Raw genomic sequence first — 20,037 nt, 5'->3', positions numbered from 1 at the left:
CAATATGCTGAAAATTAGTTTTTTGTACCAATAAATAAAAAAAAACTAGTTTTTGAACTGGAAGTAAGGAACAACAATAAAACTTAAAACGAAAAGAAATTATTCCGTATATGAGAGGAGAAACCCCCTCCTCAATACCTCGCTCTTTTTGCTAAGGTTTTTAGCACTTTAAATAGCTGCGATTTCAATTAAACGGCCCTTATGCTTCAGGGAGTTGTCAAACAGTTCGTGGTAACGAACTGTTGTAAGGAGCGACCCGGCTCAAAAGTAACCGAAACTCTAAAAAACGGAATTTTGATACCAATAGTTACATCAAAAGAATCGCATTTTAATGCTGATTTTAAATATATAAGTTTCATCAAGATCAGTTATACCCATTAAAAGTTACGAGCCTGAGAAAATTTGCCTCATTTTAGAAAATAGGGGGAAACCCCCCCCCCCCTAAAAGTCATACAATCTAAACGAAAATCACATTATCAGATTCAGCGTATCAGAGAACCTAATCGTAGAAGTTCCAAGCTCCTATCTACAAAAATGTGGAATTTCACATTTTTTGCCCTAAGACAGATCACGGATGCATGTTTATTTGTTTTTTTGTTGTTTTTTTTGTTTTGTTTTTCCCAGGGGTGATCGTATCGGCTGAGTAGTCCTAGAATGTCACGAGAGGGCTCATTCTAACGGAAATTAAAAGTTCTAGTGCCCTTTTTGAGTGACCAAAAAATTGGAGGGCACCTAGGCCCCCTCCCACGCTCATTTTTCCCAAAAATCAGCGGATCAAAATTCTGAGATAGCCATTTTATTCACCATAGTCGAAAAACCTAATAACTATGTCTTTGGGGACAACTTACTCCCCCGCAGTCCCCGTGGAAGGGGCTGCGAGTTGCAAACTTTGACCTGTGTTTACATATAGTAATGGTTACTAGGAAGTGTATAGACGTTTTCAGAGGGATTTTTTTGTTTAGGAGGGGGAGAGTTGAGAGGGGTTTACGTGGGAGGATATTTCCATGGAGAAACTTCTCATGGGGGAAAACAATTTCAATGAAGGGGCGCAGGATTTTCTAGCATTATTTGAAAAAACAATGAAAAAATAAATAGAAAAGTTTTTTGTACTGAAAGTAAGGAGCAGCATTAAAACTTCAAACGAACAAAAACTATTACGCATATGAGGGGTTTACCTCCTCGTTATATCTCACTCTTTACGCTAAAGTATTTTTAGTAATTTCAACTATTTTTTCTATGGCCTTTGTGATTCGGAGGTCATTCATAAGGAATTGGGACAAAATCTAAGCTTTAGTGTTAAAGAGCGACGAAGGTTGAAACCCCTCATATACGCAATAAAAATATACGAATTTAGAAGTTCGTTACGTAAGTTAATTCGTAAGTTACGTATATTTTTTACCAATGAAAACGTTTGTAAAAAATTAAAAGTTCTAGTTTCTTTTTTAAGTAGTCAAAAACTTGGAGGGCAGCTAGGCCTCCTCCCTCGCTCCTTTTTTCTCAAAATCTTCCGATTAATTGCAATTAATTAATATGCAAATTTCGTTTTAATTATATATGTGCGGAGAGCCAAGACCAAAACATGCATTAATGCAAAAACGTCCAGAAATTAAATAAAAAAAACAAGTTTTTTTAAATGAAAGTAAGGAGCAACATTAAAACTTAAAACGAACAGAAATTACTCCGTATATAAAAGGGGCTTTTCCTCCTCAACGCCCCGTTTGTAGTTGTGTCCCTGTGTCCCGGTTGTCATTTATATTCCCTGTGTCCCGGTGTCCCAGTCTGTAATTTCTCTTTGAGTGTCCCGGTCGTCATTTATATTCCCTGTGTCCCGGTCGTCATTTGTGTCCTGGTCTGTAATTTCTCTTCGAACATTCCCTGTGTCCCGGTCGTCATTTATATATCCCCCTGTGCCCCCGGCGTCCCCGTTGTAGTTGTGTCCCTGTATCGCAGTCTTCATTAATATTCCTCGTGTCCCGGTCGTGATTTGTGTCCCGGTGTCCCAGTCTGTAATTTCTCTTTGAGTGTCCCGGTTGTCATTTACATTCCCTGTGTCCCGGTGTCCCGGTCGTCATTTGTGTCCCGGTGTCCCGGTCTGTAATTTCATCAGTTGACAAACATGACGTCAGTCGACAAACAACTTCATGACGACATACAGCTCAATCCTTATAATGACATCAGTCGACAGACACACAAACAAACAACTTATTTATATATATATAGAAGATAGATAGATATGAGGGAGTTCGCCCCCTCGTCAGTACCTCGCTCTTTACACTAAAGCTTAAATTTTGTCCTAATTCATTAAGAATGACCCCTGAATCACAAAAGCCGCAGAATAAATAGTTGAAATTACTAAAAATACTTTAGCGTAAAGAGCGAGGTATTAGGAGGAGGTGAGCCCCTCATATGGGTAATAATTTCTGTTCGTTTTAAGTTTTAATGCTGCTGCTTACTTCCAGCTGGAAAAAAAACTTTCATATTTATTTTTTCATTGTTTTTTTTTAAGTAATGCTAGTAAATCCTGTGCTCCCTTCATGGAAATTTTCTTCCCCCATGACAAATTCCTCGATGGAAAGTTCCCCCAGCATATCCCCCTCTTCTCAACCCCTGCCTCCAACCAAAAAAATCCTGAAAACGCCTGTACACTTCCCAATAACCATGACTATATGTAAGCACTGGTCAAAGTTTTGAACTTGTAACCCCTCCCACGGGGACTGTAGGGGAGTAATTTGCCCCCCAAAGACATAGTTATAAGGTTTTTCGATTACGCTGAATAACATGGATATCTCAGAATTTTGATCCGTTGACTTTGGGAAAATAATTAGCGTGGGACGGGGCCTAGGTGCCCTCCAATTCTTTTGGTCACTTAAAAAGGGCACTAGAACTTTTCATTTCTGTTAGAATGAGCCCTCTCGCAACATTCTAGGACAACTGGGTCGATACGATCACCCCTGGAAAAAAAAACAACAAATAAACACGCATCCGTGATCTGCCTTTTGGCAAAAAATATAAAATTCCACATTTTTATAGATAGGAGCTTGAAACTTCTACAGTAGGGTTCTCTGATACGCTGAATCTGATGGTGTGATTTTCGTTAAGATTCTATGACTTTTAGGGGGTGTTTTCCCCTATTTTCTAAAATAACGCAAATTTTCTCAGGCTCGTAACTTTTGATGGGTAAGACTAAACTTGATGAAACTTATATATTTAAAATCAGCACTAAAATGCGATTCTTTTGATGTAGCTATTGGTACCAAAATTCCATTTTTTAGAGTTTTGGTTACTATTGAGCCGGGTCGCTCCATACTACAGTTCGTTACCATGATCTGTTTGATGGTGGCTAGGAATCCTTTACCTTCCGTTGAAAATCCCCCACGAAAAATTCTTCCCCCTTAAAATTCCCTTGGACAATTCCACCCTCGCTAAAAATTTTCCCAGGAAAAATTCTCCTAACCTCGCTGAAAATTCTCCTTTATCAAAATTTCCCCCCTGGAAGCTCCTCCTAATTTTGTGGAAAAATAACTTGTTTTTTTTTTTTATTTAGGTTCTGATTTTTCTTCAAGTCTTGCCGGAAATACCCCTCCGTCTAAAATTTTCTTCGGAATCCCTCCACCTAATAAAAGAATTTTCTTGCGAAAAATCCCCCCCACGCAAAACTTCCCCAGACAATTCCCTTCCTGTAGAAAATTAACACCGGGCAGCTCCACTGGAACAATCCACATGTAAAATTGAGCCGCCAATGAGAAAGTAAGACAAACAAAAAGATTTCCGTATATAAATTCTGGCACATTCCCCTGTGCCGAACTCCCTGGAACTCCACCTCCCTCGCCAAGAAACTTTCCTACCCAGAGGAAATTCTCCCCTTTTAAAATCCCCTCGTCTTCTACAAAATGTCTGTATATTTCCCAATAACGAATATTATATGTAAGCAAAGAGTAAATTTCATAACTTGCAGCCCTCTCTCTCAGTGCCCAAAAGCCAGCTTGCTTTTGTGTACGTGACCATACAGAACCTTTTTTTTTCTTTTTAATGTAAACTAAAATGATAGATTTTTAAAACTAATTCGTATAATATTGTTTGAAAATACTGGACAAGTAGCCAAAACAAGTGATAAGAAAGATATAAGAGCAAGATTCTTTGCCTACGACGCTTTTTATAATAATTCATCCTTTCTTCAAAAATAGCCCTTGAAAAAAGAATTATGTATTAGGAGAATTTTGTTAATAAGATGGGCTCGGATTATTTGTCATTAAAGAATTAAGAATGATTCGAGCAAGTATTTTTATACTGGATTGGAACCTCGGATCTCGAGCGTCCGAGGCGAATTGTAGACTTTTCTAATTGTTGTAATCTAATATAAATTTTCGCAAATTCTCGAGAGAGTAACATTGAGCTATTAGGATTGCATGAATAGCTGAAGAAAACTGAGATTTAAAAATATGTTAATAGACAAATCTAATTAAATTACTGGTGCTATGAAAATTGTTGTTGCACAACAAGTAGTTTATTATCTGAGAGGACGCGCTTAACGCAGAAAAAGTGTGTCATTTTCTTTTCCTTGTCAGAATTCCCTTTTGCTGAAAACTAATGGGGCTGATGGCGTAGAAAATTAAGGCCTTAAGGCCTGGTATATACCGTTTATCGGCTAAGATGGTTTTCTAAGTAAAAAATAATTTTTTATGAATTTTATTTCAGCTGAGCTCCCCTATTTTCTTTCTGCGCATTTTTTTTATTCGTTTGGAAATTGAACATTTAATTCACGAAGAAGTTAGACTATGACTACTATTTCCGAAACAATTTTTCCTCGATTCATAAACGATGATTTGACGCACTAATGCCTCGTTTACACGTAGAGGAAAACTTGACGAGAATCCTGTCTCGGAGACAGGATTTATGTTTACGCACAGAGGGAAAAGTGGGAAAAGATTCTTGTCCTTTTGGCAGAAAATTTGAAAATTTTGTAAGCATGGATGAAACCAACAGGAATATTATGATAGCAGCCACAGCATCATTATTGATTGCTGCTGCTTTTAAAAGCACCGAAGCAGAAGATCTATTTTGCAAGGTTTCACTTTTATAACACACACATTTTTAAAGGTCAGGGCCCTTTACCAATAGAACTATAGGGCATACTTTAGCCTGTAGACCATCCCCAAAAGTTCCAATTTCCTAACCTGGTTCATTCAGCTGTTCTGAAATCTCAGCCCAAAGCAAGTCTTTTAGCTTTGTTTTCTTGTAGTCTGTTTGGTGCAGGACAAGCCTTGTATTTATGACACTGGTCACATAAATACAAGGCTTGTCCTGCACCAAACAGATTAAATCAGTAATTTTGGGATGATTCTTTACTGACATGTTATTTGTTTGTCGGCCAAAATCAACAAAACTGTAAATATTCTCGTTCTTCTTGCCTACACATCAAGCAGAATTGGTCAAAAACGGTCTCGGTGAAAGGAATCCTTGCTGGTCGCTAGACTTTTTTTCTACCCGGATTCACGAACGGAATCCTTTCAAGTGGACCAGAATTCCTTTGTCCGCGACGGGAATTCTCGTCCGTGTAAACGCGCTATAACACACGGTAAAGTTAGTCTAGATCCAACCGGAACACCAAAATTATTGTTCGTTAGTTCGATTCTGAAGCCCAGATACATAACTGTTGGGATAAAGAAGAGAATAATATATGCAAATGAAAGTGGTGTTTGCATTTCTGTTCTTGCCGAGTAGTTATACCTCGTACCCCCTAATTTTAGGAATATTTTCTGATTTTGCTAGCCATGAACATTGTGAGGGTGTGTTTTTATTTTTATGTATTTACTGTATGAATGAAGTACTTTAACTTACTATCTTCTAAGATAATAAGGTTTTTTGCCAAGAACGATTTAACTGTATTTTCTTTAATTCCGATGAAAAAAATGAATTAATTCTCGGATTTTTTGGTTTCCTAACAGTGTCAAAATGATGAAGAAGGTTCGTAACCTGGGGTTCAGTTGTATTTGCATTTATCGTGACGAATCTTCAAGACAAGGACGAATTTAAATTATTATTTCAAAGACAAATAAAAAAAGAAATTACCATTCGCCAAATTTCCTGGGTCATCAATTTCTTTCTCTTCCATGTCCAGTGACCTTTGTGGCTCATGCACACCTGAATATATCGTTCTGCTCTGGGCCAAGTTCTGAAAAGTAAAACATACCATCTTACGAGCTCAGCCCTCTATAAAGCAAAAGGGTGTATCTCGCACTTTTTTATTTTGAAGTGAGCAAAAGTCAAAAATATTTCTTTAGTAGGTCTCTTTCCACCGGTCGTATTTACCGAGGTACTTTTAGTTTGAGGAGGTAGAGAAGACCTGCCGCAATTGGGACGAAAATTTTCGGTTTTTCGCTAAATTACTATCTCATATACTATTTCGTCTCCTACTTAACCTAAAATGCAGTGTAAACTTTTATATCATCTACTTTACGCGAAGTTCAAGCGACAAAATTGAGGTATACATAAAGGTGCGCTCAAAGGAGCGTGACAAAATTGACTTTTTCAGGCAAAAAGCCTTTGTTTTAAACATTAGCCTCCTCCTTGACTACTTTTTGGAGACTTGCTTGCTCTTAGAAAAGTTTATATGAATGTTGGTTAAATATATAATCCTTAGTAATTGAATTTTTGATCTTTGTTTTATACACAAGGATATACCAATATGGTAAACGAATAAATGATTCTACGGGTAAGCTTTCAGCTTTACCGTAACCACGGCATGAAGGGAGTTTCATTCTGCCACTTTTACTGTGTGCATTGATGCCCCCATTATTATTTACTATTTTCATTGGTTTAGCATAATAGTAATATCGAGATAATACTTGACTGTTTCGAAAGCATACTGCTAAATTATTCTAATACTATAAACCGGGTCAATTATTAAATTGATGTTATTGAAATGCTTAGTATTTTTAAGATTAGTGCTATAATATACACGGTATTATTCAAATAATGTAACTAAAAAATGAAGCGGCAGAAGGCTCTCTTGACTCCTGAGATACATTTCTTTTCTTGATAATGTCTTTCTAAGATATTGGTGAAATTTATTTTAGCATAAAAATAAGACATGACCTCTAGCTTTAGCTATTTCGCAAATATGCATATAAAGATAACTTTAAGCTGTCGAGTTGAAGGAATTAAAAGACAGCTTGCACATATTTTAGTTTTATATTTAAACGGCTAACCTTGTCCCCTCTCATGAGGGTCAACTTGCCCCCTCTTTTGAAAATAGTTTGCCTAAAAAGATAGTTTTTTTCGTATTTTAGCCCCGAATTCCATAAAAATTACACACTTGTACTCACCTATTTCTTTATGGTATTCACAGATCATTCTTGGAGGTAAAAAACACAAAAAAGTGCACTTTTTGGTCACAAAGTTGAAAACTGTCCAATTGAGTCGAATTGAAATTTAGATTTGTCTCAATTGAAAATTTGGTTTTATATTCAAAAAGCTAACCTAGACCGACAATTTTTTTTTTTTTTATCTCGCCACGAACATTAATTCTGAGAAACCTCTTACCAAAGCTTAAGAGAGAAGCAACAATGCTAATCCCCCTTTTCCTTATATTTCCACTTTATTATTCTTTGCGTTTCAAGTCATAATGGACCTCTCGTTGCTATTCTGTCGTTTACTCTGTTAGACATGATTATCATTTGAGTCTTTTGTGGGGGTGGATTTAAGGTACCGTTTGTTTACCTTAGTCATAAGGTCCTGACTTGAATTTGAATGCTAATTCCGAAAACAGGAATAAGTACAAAATTGAATGATATCCAAGTTATTTCAGCCACTTTGCTTAACAACTGTCACTGAGCAAAATTCTTAAAATCAATGACAAAAATTCTGGACCAGGGTTTACTACCAGAGGTGCTTGTTCCCCCTGGTGCGCCAAAAATGTTGTGATTTTTTAGGAAGGATTTGGATTGAATTTCTACTTTGCTAAATAATATGGTATTTATTCGAGGCAGTATATCAGTAAAAGCTTGTAGTCTATCGAGCAGTTCGTGGCAACGAACTAGTACATAAGGAGCAATGGGGCTAAATAGTAACCGAAACTCTAAAAACAGAGTATTGATAACAATAGATACATCAAAAGAATAGAATTTTGATGCTTATTCATAATATATAAAATTCGTGAAGTTTAATATTACCAATCAGAAGTTACGAGCCTGAAAAATTTGCCCAATTTTTGAAAAAAGGGTAGAAATAACCCCGAAACATCAAGCTATTTTAATGAAAATCACACCATCAAATTCAGCATATCAGAGAACCCGGCCGTAAAGGTTTCAAGCTCCTATAAACAAAAATGTGGAATATTGTATTTTTTGCCAGTAGAAAGATCACGGATGCGTGTTTTTTATCCAGGGGTAATCTTACCGAACCAGAGACCCTAGAACATCGGTGGAGGGCTCATGTGATCGGAAGTCACAAATTCTAGTGCCCTTCTTAAGTGACAGTAAATGTAGATGGGTAGCTTGCCCCCTCCCACAACCCCTTTCTCCCCAAAGTCGCCTGATCAAAATTTTAAGGATAGCCATTTTGTTCAGCATAGTCGAAAGATTTAGTAACTATGTCTTTGAGAATGACTTGAACCCCACAGTCCCCAAAGGAAGGGCCGCAAGCCAGGAACTTTGCTCATTGTTTATTTATAGTATTGGTTATTGGGAAGTATACAGACATTTTTTAAGGAGGGGGGTGCACGGGAGGATATTTTCATGGAAGAATTTTTGTGGGGGAAGGGAATTCTCCATGAAGGGGGAGCCGGATTTCCCAACATTATTTGAAAAACGATCAGAAATAAAAAATAAACAAGTTTTTTCAACTAGAAGTAAAGAGCAACATTAAAACAGAAATTATGTATATATATATATATATATATATATATATATATATATATATATATATATATATATATATATATATATATATATATATATATATATATATATAAAGGGCTGTCCCCTCCTCAATACCTCGCTCATTACGCTAAAGTTTGTTTTAGAACATTTAACAAAGCTTATCTTTCTAATTAAACAACCCTTGTGTTTCAGAATAATTGGAACAAAAAGTCAAACTTTAGCGTAAAGAGCGATGTGGTGAGGAGGGGGTATACGTAATAATTTCTGTTGGTTGAAGTTTTAATTTTGCTCCTTAGATTCAGTTAAAAAACTTTTTTTTATTTAATTCTTAAAGAAGTCAAGGTCATGTTACTCAATGGGGTACTGATATCGAAAAAGTTTCGGAATCTCCCAGTTTTGACTAGCTACTCAATGGAGCTAGGTTTATTATATTGGTACTACTAGTAAGTGATTGCAGTATTAAACTGTCTGGGGCAAGTACAGCGGGGCACGCCCCTCTTCGGCCCAGTTGTCATTTAAATCCTTTCTCATGATCTTCTCCCAATCCATTTGGGAACAACCTGCTATTTGTTTGGCCCCAGATGGGTGGCCAGAACGCGCGACAATCTATCACCCACCATCCGTAAACCTTGACCTAGTTATTATAACGTATGTTTTTTATTGTTATTATTATTGTTCTAACCTTAGGAAGTGGGTTTACCCACGTTTGGAGTAACTCTTAATTTTTTTTTTATATAAGACCGGTCAAATAAGCTCCTAACATTATTGGCAGATAATTCCTTTGGAAAATATCTAATATATAATCCTTAACCTTTCGAAGGGCTCACGCTTTAGAGCTAGGCATGTCCTCTGTCATTAGCATGACTTTCAGTATTCTAATCTTTGTTGGAAATTTATATTCCTATTCTTTAAAACTTTTTTCAGTTGTGAAAAAACACCCTGAAGGTTGGCATCTACTTTTTACATATTCACTGTGTCCACCATCTTGACTAATAATGCTCCCCAGATTTGTGAAGCTGTGTACTTGATAGGTTTTCTCGTTACCTAACATCTCCTCTTCACCCTCAACTATTCCTGGTCTAAGTGACTAAGCTCTGCTTACTGTTGAAACCTTAAGAAGGCTTCTGAACTTCTTAACTTACTTTTTCAAAACCTTTTCTGTCACCCTCATGCACATGTTCTCATGTGCATGATTTAAGTCTATGTTTGGTTTTACCTTACTATTTGATACCATGCTCTCCCATGGCCTTCATTGTGTTCCTTAGAGAGATCCCAAACCATTTAAATAAAAACTGGAACAGCTCCATCCTTTTATGTTTAGTTGTTGCATTATAAAATTATCTATATTATATTATAAGGGATAATCTATAAAAATTATCCCAATCAATAGTGTGCTTGTGCTTAGTAAGACCTCCCTGTCCCTAGGTACTTTGCTGACCCAGATGTTCTGGTCCAATGCAAAATGTTGTTTTCACACTACTCAATAGATAGAAAACTGCTTAATAGTTTATTCATTCCGGGCTGGAAGGACATTAATTTTGTGTCTAAAAGCTGCCTTCTAGATTGTTCCTCTACAAGCTACCAAGGGTACATTTTTTGCACTACAGCTACAAGGGTAATATGTGGGCTCAGCCGTATGACTTACCACCATCAGTTGCCTGTTGTTAAACTATAAAATTACTGTCTTTGTACGGTGTAGCTGAGCATAATAAGATCTGAGAAAACTTACATTCTGAGACCGACTTGGTCTGATTACCGTTGATGTTACACAGAAAAACAAATTAACGAAAATTCCAACTTTCAACATTGTTTATGTCTTATTGTCACTGTAAACCTCCTTTATATACGTAACCATTTGCTCTTCACCGTATTTATCTAGCCTGTGGGAGGAAAAAAAAAGTACGGCAATACCAATGAAATTGTTTGATTTTATTTATTTTTTCTTCGATGGTTAGGAAATAATCATTACACAATATAGCTTTTAAATAGAATTGTGTTTGAACTTCATTATCTGATTCCTAGAAGTACGCAGTCCAACTCTGATAAGGGACTGCCATTTCTAGGTATTTAATCAGGAATTTGACTTACACCTTTACTGCAAATGTATCTTCAGAATTTAAAAGAGATTCGTAAGCTGTGTAAAAATTGGTAAATGGAACATTGTTAAATTGTTCGATCAAATTGCATTTGTGTTATTGTGGAAGTCTTTATTTCGTAAATTTTTTATTTTAATCGGTTAATATCGGTAATCGGTTACATTCTCTGATCTAATGGCTTGTTGAAGGCCCGTAATAGTGCTTATTTACGAGTAAATGTCGTAAAGATTATATGTAATAAGATATAAAGTGGAACCAAATTCCGTCTGGCGTGACTCTTCAGTAGAACATTTGTAACATGAAAAACTGGGTATCCTAGTAGAAAAAGCGGAAAAACAATACTTTTAAAAATACTGGCAAATAATGGCGTTTTAATTTCCTTTCTTTTTCCTTTTATTTTCGAAAATAAGCCTTTACAAGTATTAATAATTGAATATTTTAATCCAAATACATGTTTTGTATCGCCCCTGTCATTCATTAATTTAAAAAAAAGTTTTTCCGAGGGAAGTAAAGAGCAATATTGAAACTTAAAACGGACAAAATTATTAATTCACAGCCTATCTAACATATAATAATAGAACTAGTACAAATAAACCAACTAATTATATTTCCCTATGTTTCTAGAATTATAGAAAACTACCGCGTTACTGAAAACACAAAAATTAAGTATAAAAAATAGGAATGTTGACTTGGGAGTCAAAAGTGAGTATGTTTAACAACAATAAACTAATCTATAAAGCTTTTCATGATCTTACACCAGTTGTGACATCAGTAACTTTCAGTATTCAATTAAATTACCTTAAAAACATAAGCGTAAAATTAAATATTTTTTAATAACCACTAAGTAATTGAACAGCATACATAAATATTGGATTGATGTATTAGGTAACATTTTCGTCTGGCCAGCTATAATACCGATAGTGACTAATATTCAATCTTAAATTGTAAGAAATATTATTTAGTATTACTTGAAATGAAGATCAAATGAGACCTAATATGAACTCTGGAAATCCGGCTATTTCTCTATACAGCAATGAATTTCAAGCTATGATACAAATTTTAAAGTTAGTCTATAGTCTTAATGCTATCTAGAAGGATTGACTTCGAATTTGTCTACAAACTAATCATGGCATTTCCTTTTCAGAACCAAAACGAGAGCCAGTCATTGAACTGAGCCATTGTGCAAAAGTGATACCAAATTAAACGAAAAAAACAAAAAACAAAGCAACTGTCCAAAAATGGATTGTTGTTTTATCGTAAAAGATATTGATCCAAAAAGGGATCAATAATAACATCAAAATGTTAAGGGATCAAAATGTTGAAATAACATTTTTATTCTGGAAGAAGTGTCCTTAATTGGTTTGCTTTTATTATACCCAAACTCCTATATCATTTTATGTTTTCTGTATAGTGCTAGCTTTCTATAATCCTAGAAACATAGGGAAACATAATTAGTTGGTTTATTTGTACTAGTTCTATTGATATATACTAGATAGACTGCTAATTTTTGTCCGTTTTAAATTGCAACTTCGCTCTTTACTTCCCTCAAAAAAAACTATTTTTTTAAATTAATCTAAAGTAAAACAGTTCAAAATAGGGATGATACCTTTTTATTGACACTGAAATATAAAATTATTTAACTGGATATTTCGAACACATATACAGTGCTGATACTGCTGATGATGAACACTGTATATGTGTTCGAAATATCCAGTTAAATAATTTTATATTTCACTGTCAATAAAAAAGGTATCATCCCTATTTTGAACTGTTTTACTTTCGTCATGGAAAGGCAATGTGGTCTTCGAAGTTATTTAAATTAATCTTTGTTCATTTTTGATTAAAATTTAATTTAGAAACAATGCTGCCATGATCTTTTTTATTTATATGGAATAATATATGTTCGTGTTAAGTTTTAATGTCACTCCTTAGTTTCAGTTGAAAACTTATTTTTACTATAATTTCTCATTATCACCGATCTAGGGGAAATAAGACACCTCTAAAAAATAATGCAGACAACATTGACAGCTACGAATAACAATAGTTCAGATAGTTCACGTAGTTCATTATCCATACTTCACAAAACAATGCATGTTTTTCAGAAATGTTAGTTTTTCGATGAGCAAAAAGCTGTTATTACTCGGCCGACTTCGCCTGAAAAAGCCATAATGAAGACAAGGCTTTATAACTCCCCTACTGACTAGCAGAAACTAGAAGGCTACTGTAACAAAAGAGAGCTATTTAAGGGCTCATTTAAAAGCTTATGTTTATACTTAATCTTTTTTTATAAATTTGACTTGATAACACATTCCCACAAAGTGCACTTTCGGTTGTTTCCCCCATTTTTTTCAATTGAAGAAAGTGGTTTTTTAATAAAATGACCAAAAAAGTTTTTTTTTTTCAAAACCTAGGCAGGAGCAAAAAACTAAGGGGGCGAGGACGTCCCTTCCCCTCAATTACCGCCGTTAGAACTAGCACATGGGCTTCATAGCAGAGTGAAGTTTGAAGGTTCAATTCAAAACTGTTGATCATTCAAGCTTAATTTTTAGTAGATTTTTAGTTGAAGTTTTAGTTTTAGTTAATTTGTTTTCATAATTATCTTTTACTTTTAACATGAGTAGGCGATTAATGAAACTTACTAAGAGGGTCTGGAGGGAGATTATACGTGAGGGGCTCTTATAAATCTCCAGTTAAGGGCTTTGGACCATAATCACTGCAATGGTGCCGTTTTATGCTTCCAAATTCTTCCACTTAAGAAGTGGCACAACAACTGCGGTTTTTGTTGCTTTATGGCACTTACGGATGGTAAAAGTGAGAAAAAGCTTGTAGATATATGTAATAGGTGTAAAATGAGCCTTCCCGGGATATGCTTTAAAAATGGGTGCTTCGTATTTGCAAAAATAGTGGATTATCTGAAAAGTAATCATAAGAAGGGATAAACCATGATTAAAGAAAATGCAAGCTGGAATCGAACTGATGATAATCTAATTTGTAGTCCAGTGCTATAATAACAGAACCACGCCTCTAGTAATGTAATTTAATATATTGGTGTTCGCAGGACTTTAATTGCGTAGCTTATTAAGGGTCCTGTAGGAGGAACATGCAGGAGGTGTTTTTGCAAACCTCCAGTTAAGAATATTGGACTATAACTATTACAGTGATACCGTTGTATACTTCCAAGATTTTCCACGTAAGAGGTGTCAACAAAAGTGTCGTTTTCAGTGTTGTGCCTCGCTTATGAATGTTATAATTGATAAAAAAAAAACAAAAAACAAAAAAAAAAAAAAAAAAAACAAAAAACACAGGTATGAGCAAAAGTTTTCAAATGAGCCACTAAACATGACTCTAAAATGTTCTAGTTGCTTACTAGCCCCAGCTTTTCTACTTGAGAAATGGCACCAAAAGTCCCGTTTTCGTGACTTTGAAACTTGCAGATGGTAGAATTTATAGGAAAAACGTAGATATGAGCAATATTTTTATATGAGCTATCAAAAATTTATCTTAAGATGTTCTGGTAGCCCGCTAGCCCCACCCCCTGAGAAACGGCATAAAGTGTCTCTTTTCGTGCCATATGGCACTTGCTGATGGCAGAATTTATATGAACCCCGTACATATAAGAAGTAGCTTTTGAATGAGCTTTTAAGCATTTCTCTACTATTTTCTAGTAACCCGCTAAGCCTGGAAAAAAGGAGAAAAAAACACTGTTTTGACGCTTTTTAACTTTTAGTTACTATGGGTTTTGGTTCGCTCTTCACTAGGTTGCAGCTAATGGTTCAATCATAACAAAGAGTTGATTGCAAATTCTCCCCAGTTAACATTGAAATCTAGTAGACGGTAGAATTTGTAAAAACCTAATAAATATAAGCAATAGCTTTTAATTGAGCCATTGAACATCTATTTACGATGGTGTAGTAACCTGCTAATGTTTCAGTAGCTTACTGATGAGCAGACGATTTATGAAAATTACTAAGGGAGCTGGGAGGGGGAGTGTACGGGAGGGTTTCTTTTAAACCTCCAGTTAAGGGTTCTGGAACATAATTGCAATAGTACATATTTTGTACTTAAGAGCTCTTCCCCTTAAGAAGTGGCACCAAAAGTGTTATTTCCAGTGCTATATCGCACTTACGAATGGTAGAATTGATAAAAAAAAAGCACATAGATATGAGCAATAGCTTTCAAATTCCCAGCTTTTCCACTTGAGACATGGCAGCAAAACTGCCGTTTTTAGTGCCATTTGGAATTTTCAGGTGATGGAATTTATAGGAAGAATGTAGATATTACCAATGTCTTTTATATGAGCTACAAAAAATATGTCTATGATGTTCTGGTAGCCTGCTAGTGCCACCCCTTGAGGAATTGCACAAAAGTGCCATTTTAGTGCCATACGGTATTTGCAGATGGCAGAATTTATTAAAAGTACGTAGATATAAGAAATAGCTTTCGAATGAGTTATTATGCATCTCTCTGTGATGTTAAGGTAACCGCTAGGCCTGAAAAAAAAGAGGCAGATCAGTGCTACCGTTGCAAAGAAGTGGTTTTCCTTGTTGTTCAAGGAGGGGATTGTAATTTCCCTTAACTAGGTTTTTGACCATGCTGATTCCAATAGTATACTTTTCATTTTGATCTGACGCCATTTTCGAGGGGTTACAGGCTTTTGTGAAATTACCATAAATTTCTTTTCGCAATAAACTTTTACTTTTAAGACGAACCGAAATAATAGCTACCACTCCTGAATCACTGTCAGATGGCAATTGTTATAGTAGGCAGTTTTTTTTCAAAAGGCGTTTTTTTAACTTTGGGTCACTATTGGCTGTTTGCTCTTTATTAGGTTGCAGCTGCCGCTGCAACCATGATTAGTTTCACGCACGGGACAACGAGTTTGGGCCTGCCCAGACAGAATAAAAGTAATCTACTACACCTATTTCGAAACGTATTATCTATAGATGTGTCAAAATAAGGTCATTTTAATTAGTGAAATATGTGTACATGAAAACATTGGTATAATAGTCCTAAGAACCACCACTATATTGCTGTTTTCTTTATTATTAATCTTTTTTACCTTCTTAACAATAGTGCATCTTTCCACGATTACTTACACTTGTTGATATGTTGGTTTTTTACTATAACAATTGTATGAATTGATTTCGTGACACTTATAACATTTTAAAGCCTTTAGTTTTTTCTTCTTGTTTTCCAAAAGAAAATCTCAGCTTTAATTCGTGAATGTGCAACACATTTTGCATATTTTGTTAATAACGAAGAAGTCTCTAAGCCTCAATATTTACGTTACTTGAGAGAATGTTTGAACAAAACAGGAATAATAAGAATTGGAAAATATGGAAATGGATCACCAGTGGCGAGTTTGGTTACCAACCCCAATGTTTTGCCAAGTTTTACAGTGATTACAAAACTGTAACGTTAATCAAATACTTGCCTGTTTAAAAGCATATTCTAATTGTTATAATAATAATAATAATAATATAATCTGTATTGGAAAACCTGAGGGTCATAAAAAAAAGTCGTGATCACATACATATAACTACAAATATTTTAACATCGAAACTAAACAATAGGCACTTCTATTTGCGATTTTGATGTAGCCATTGGTATCAAAATTCAATTTTTTAGAGTTTTGGTTATTATTGAGCCGGGTCGCTCCTTACTTCAGTTCGTTACCATGAACTGTATGAACATTTGCGCCTCACTTCCATTGCCTACAACACAACATCTCCTACCATAAGAATCATTCGTGGAGTAGTTGATATAAGAATGCCAAGAAGTAGCTCATCAGAATTCCCATCCAGCCAATTCACCTTAATTTGAGATAGCTCGTGACACCTCTTCAGAAAATGACCCAATCCATTCTCCTCAACATTGCAGTGGGCATTTTTTTGTTGTGGTTAAAGTGTTTAAATATTGAAAATAATTACCATTATATTGCTGTTATAAAACTGGTTTGTAGTAGCGTCTGAAAGTATTGGTATTAATAATTGGCTGTTAGAAACAGTATTGAATTTGAGTTATTAAAAAAAATACATGTGATTATTTAAAGGTCTAGGTCGCGTACTGGAAGGAGTTTAGGAGGTTGGATCCCACTTATTTCTTTTAATTGGCAATGCAATTTTGAATTCTATTCCAGAATGGCAGAAGATGGCGAGCCAGCTGCAGCGATGGTTGTAGAAGAGCCTCTTGATCTTGTGCGCTTAAGCCTCGACGAAAGGATTTATGTAAAATTGCGGGGTGACAGGGAACTTCGAGGACGACTCCATGCGTATGATCAACACTTAAACATGGTACTGGGAGATGTAGAAGAGACTGTTACATCGGTGGAGGTTGATGAAGAAACGTATGAAGAGATCTATAGAACAACGAAGCGCAATATACCAATGCTTTTTGTGCGCGGTGATGGTGTTATTCTGGTGTCACCACCTTCAAGAACTGGAGCATAAATAATCATCTATTCCTGGCATTTGTATTTGGAATCATGTATGAAATAAATTTAACTCTTATTTTTAATACTTTTATGTTCTCTCCTTTTCAGGATCAGATATGGCCTAAAAAGAATGTCATAGCCAAACACTGCTTTTGTTTAGATTTTGCTGCTCAAGGTATCCGTTGTCTCTTAAGCTTCTAGGTTTATTAGAATTTCCATATGAATTAGTATGAATCCCGAAGATGGCACAAACAAAGGTTTTCACAGTAAATAACTCAGCTTGAATACCAATATACAGTTAAGAAAACTCCGATCTTGCCCATGAAAAGCTTTTGGTACAGAGCTCTGAACTTGGCCTCGCCTCCAAGCCCGCGCTCCGACGCGTAGATCGTACTACAACACCATAGGCGAGAACGCAATTTTGTTTTGTTGCATACACAGCTTAGATACCAATACCAGTTTCCTGTTACCAATTAGATACCAATACCAGTTTCCTATCTCCAGCTGCTAGCATTGCTACCGCGCACTGTGTCCAAAAAATAAATCAAGTTTTCATAACTGTATATTGGTATCTAAACTGTGGTAAATAATGAATTGCTATTAGACGCCAATTTAACCTTACTAGAGTATAGAAGCAAACACAGTAAGTTTTGAAACCATCAAAATATCTTAAGTCTGAACATTCTAAGTTTTTTCTCTTACAAAGGTAGTCGATTTGTCTGGTGAACCAGTTATGTTTCTATCAGCATAGATATATATCAGATATATATTGTCTTTCTGATTTTATTTTTCCTAGAAATAACGCCACTCTTATTCCATTGGTATAATCATAATTCCATTGGTGTAATATTCTCCTGGTTTGAAGTGACTGGTCAAAAATTATATACTGAATCCTACCATGGGAGACCTATTTTAAAGCAATATGTCATCGAACAAAAGCTTAGCCTTGTTTTAAGTAATGCACCTTCATTAGTTACTGCATTAGGGGCTTTCAACGGTTCCTCACGGTGACAGTGTAGTTCCATCTGAAATATTCTAGGGTATCCATTCACAAGTATTGGTTGTAGAATAATTCGTTACAAAGAATTTTTTTTAAACTTAGTTTTTAAAGGTGAATTTTCAGGAATAAAACATTAACAAAATTTTGTTGGCACTATTGACGTGATTGGAGAGTTTTTGGTGGTCTCATGGTACCCAGTGTTGACATAACGGCTCTACTAACTTACTTTACTGTTGACGGGAATTAGATGCTGTTCTGCCTCACCCGGCATCCATAATTTCACCAACAGAATGTTTTTATGATGCACGGTCCTGGGCACCTGCTTCAGCATGGTATAGACAGTCACTATCCCAAGGCAGGCCGAAAGCGTCAAAGCGACATAATTGCGTTTTTCTCTACTGACACAATTTTTTTCTCCTTCTTCACGGAACAACGAAAACTACCGCTCAACGGAACAAGTTTATTCTTTAGTATTAATTGAGCTATGCCATGTTACAACTCTCTTTTAACCTGCCAAAGCAGCTCGAGCCGCATGAATTGTAACCTTCGATGGAGTAGCATGTAAAAATGTAAATTGTTTGAATTAAAAAGTTAAATATCATTAGAAGAACCATTTGAACTCTGACAAATTATTTTTCGACATGTATGAACTAAGGTGAAGCCTGAGAAACTTACATTCTGAAATTCGGCCGGGAGTATCACTCTTGATGTTACACATATAAACAAAGTTATAAGAACTGCTAATTTGAACATGGTCACCTAAATATACATATATCTTATTGCCTCCGTAAGCGATTCCTATCTGTTCATCCTTTTGCAATTCCCTGGCGTTATATAGCCGCAGAAGAAAAAGCGCAATTGCAGTAATCAGTTTTATGACGGTACTTTTTTCTCATTAGAAAATCAAATTGGTCAACAAAGTTAAATATTTTCTGTTAAATATGACTAATTAGTAGAGCCATGAATTGTTAAATTATTTATTCAATTCTGACTCCTAGATTCCAAGTCTTGCATTTTGTGCTTCGATTCTCACTCCCAAAGTTAAGGAGAACCAACTCTTCCCTAATTTTAAAGGTAGGACTCTAGCTCTTGCGTTTTAATAACGTAAAATCTGAAATTTACTTTTTAATATACAAATAAAGAGCGATTAAAGCTTGATTCGAACGAAAATTACTATATGTTAGAGGGCTGCCGCTCCCTCAATTCCTGACAAAGTGTGAAAGGTTATAGTTCACCGTTCAATTAACATAAAAAATCGATGGGGCTATTGCTGCATCAGAGAAAGTAAAATTAATGTTATATTTTCATATGTCTCTTTATTTCCATTTGAATTTTTTTTTATATTTGATATGGTTCAAGATTTTGGAATTTGACCTATATGAGCCTGGGCTACTTTACGCAAATAAAAATGATGGAAAGTTTTCTGAATTTCAGTAAGCAAAATTTGTTCGGAATCAGAAATAATAGGAAAACCCGCTTTTATCAGTAAATCGTAAGACCAAGATCAGTCAGAGGGTATAAAAGTGTAGAAAATTTTCTCTGGGGGAAAGGTACCCGTAAGATTTTTTCCAAAAGGGGGGGGGGGAGAACATTAATTCCAAATATTGCAAAATTTTGCCCCTTTTAATA

At 35.4% G+C, this 20,037-nt stretch overlaps 2 protein-coding genes across 5 annotated transcripts in view; one reads left to right on the top strand and one right to left on the bottom strand.

Annotated features, from left to right (window-relative positions):
- LOC136027390 (U6 snRNA-associated Sm-like protein LSm3) overlaps positions 1-17,491 on the top strand; it is a 34,453-nt gene extending 16,962 nt beyond the window's left edge. Inside the window, exon 2 of the mRNA XM_065704585.1 lies at positions 17,115-17,491. Within this exon, the coding sequence (XP_065560657.1) occupies positions 17,116-17,424 (309 nt within the window). The 5' untranslated portion in view covers position 17,115 and the 3' untranslated portion in view covers positions 17,425-17,491. The remainder of the gene's footprint in view (positions 1-17,114) is intronic.
- LOC136027389 (uncharacterized) overlaps positions 1-20,037 on the bottom strand; it is a 60,894-nt gene that overhangs the window by 7,567 nt on the left and 33,290 nt on the right. Inside the window, exons 1-2 of one of the 4 annotated variants that reach the window (XM_065704583.1) lie at positions 19,084-20,025; positions 6,070-6,172 (exon numbers count right to left, since the gene is read on the bottom strand). In XM_065704583.1, the coding sequence (XP_065560655.1) occupies positions 6,070-6,172; positions 19,084-19,161 (181 nt within the window). In that variant the 5' untranslated portion in view covers positions 19,162-20,025. Of the gene's footprint in view, positions 1-6,069; positions 6,173-10,608; positions 10,701-19,083; positions 20,026-20,037 lie in introns of those variants that run through there. The other 3 variants (XM_065704581.1, XM_065704582.1, XM_065704584.1) reach the window with 3 other exon arrangements.

The sequence above is a fragment of the Artemia franciscana genome, chromosome 5 (assembly GCF_032884065.1).
Source record: "Artemia franciscana chromosome 5, ASM3288406v1, whole genome shotgun sequence".
In the NCBI taxonomy this organism is placed as follows: Eukaryota; Metazoa; Arthropoda; class Branchiopoda; order Anostraca; family Artemiidae; genus Artemia; species Artemia franciscana.
The sequence above is the reverse complement of the archived record's forward strand: the minus strand, read 5'-3'. Positions and strand labels throughout refer to the sequence as shown.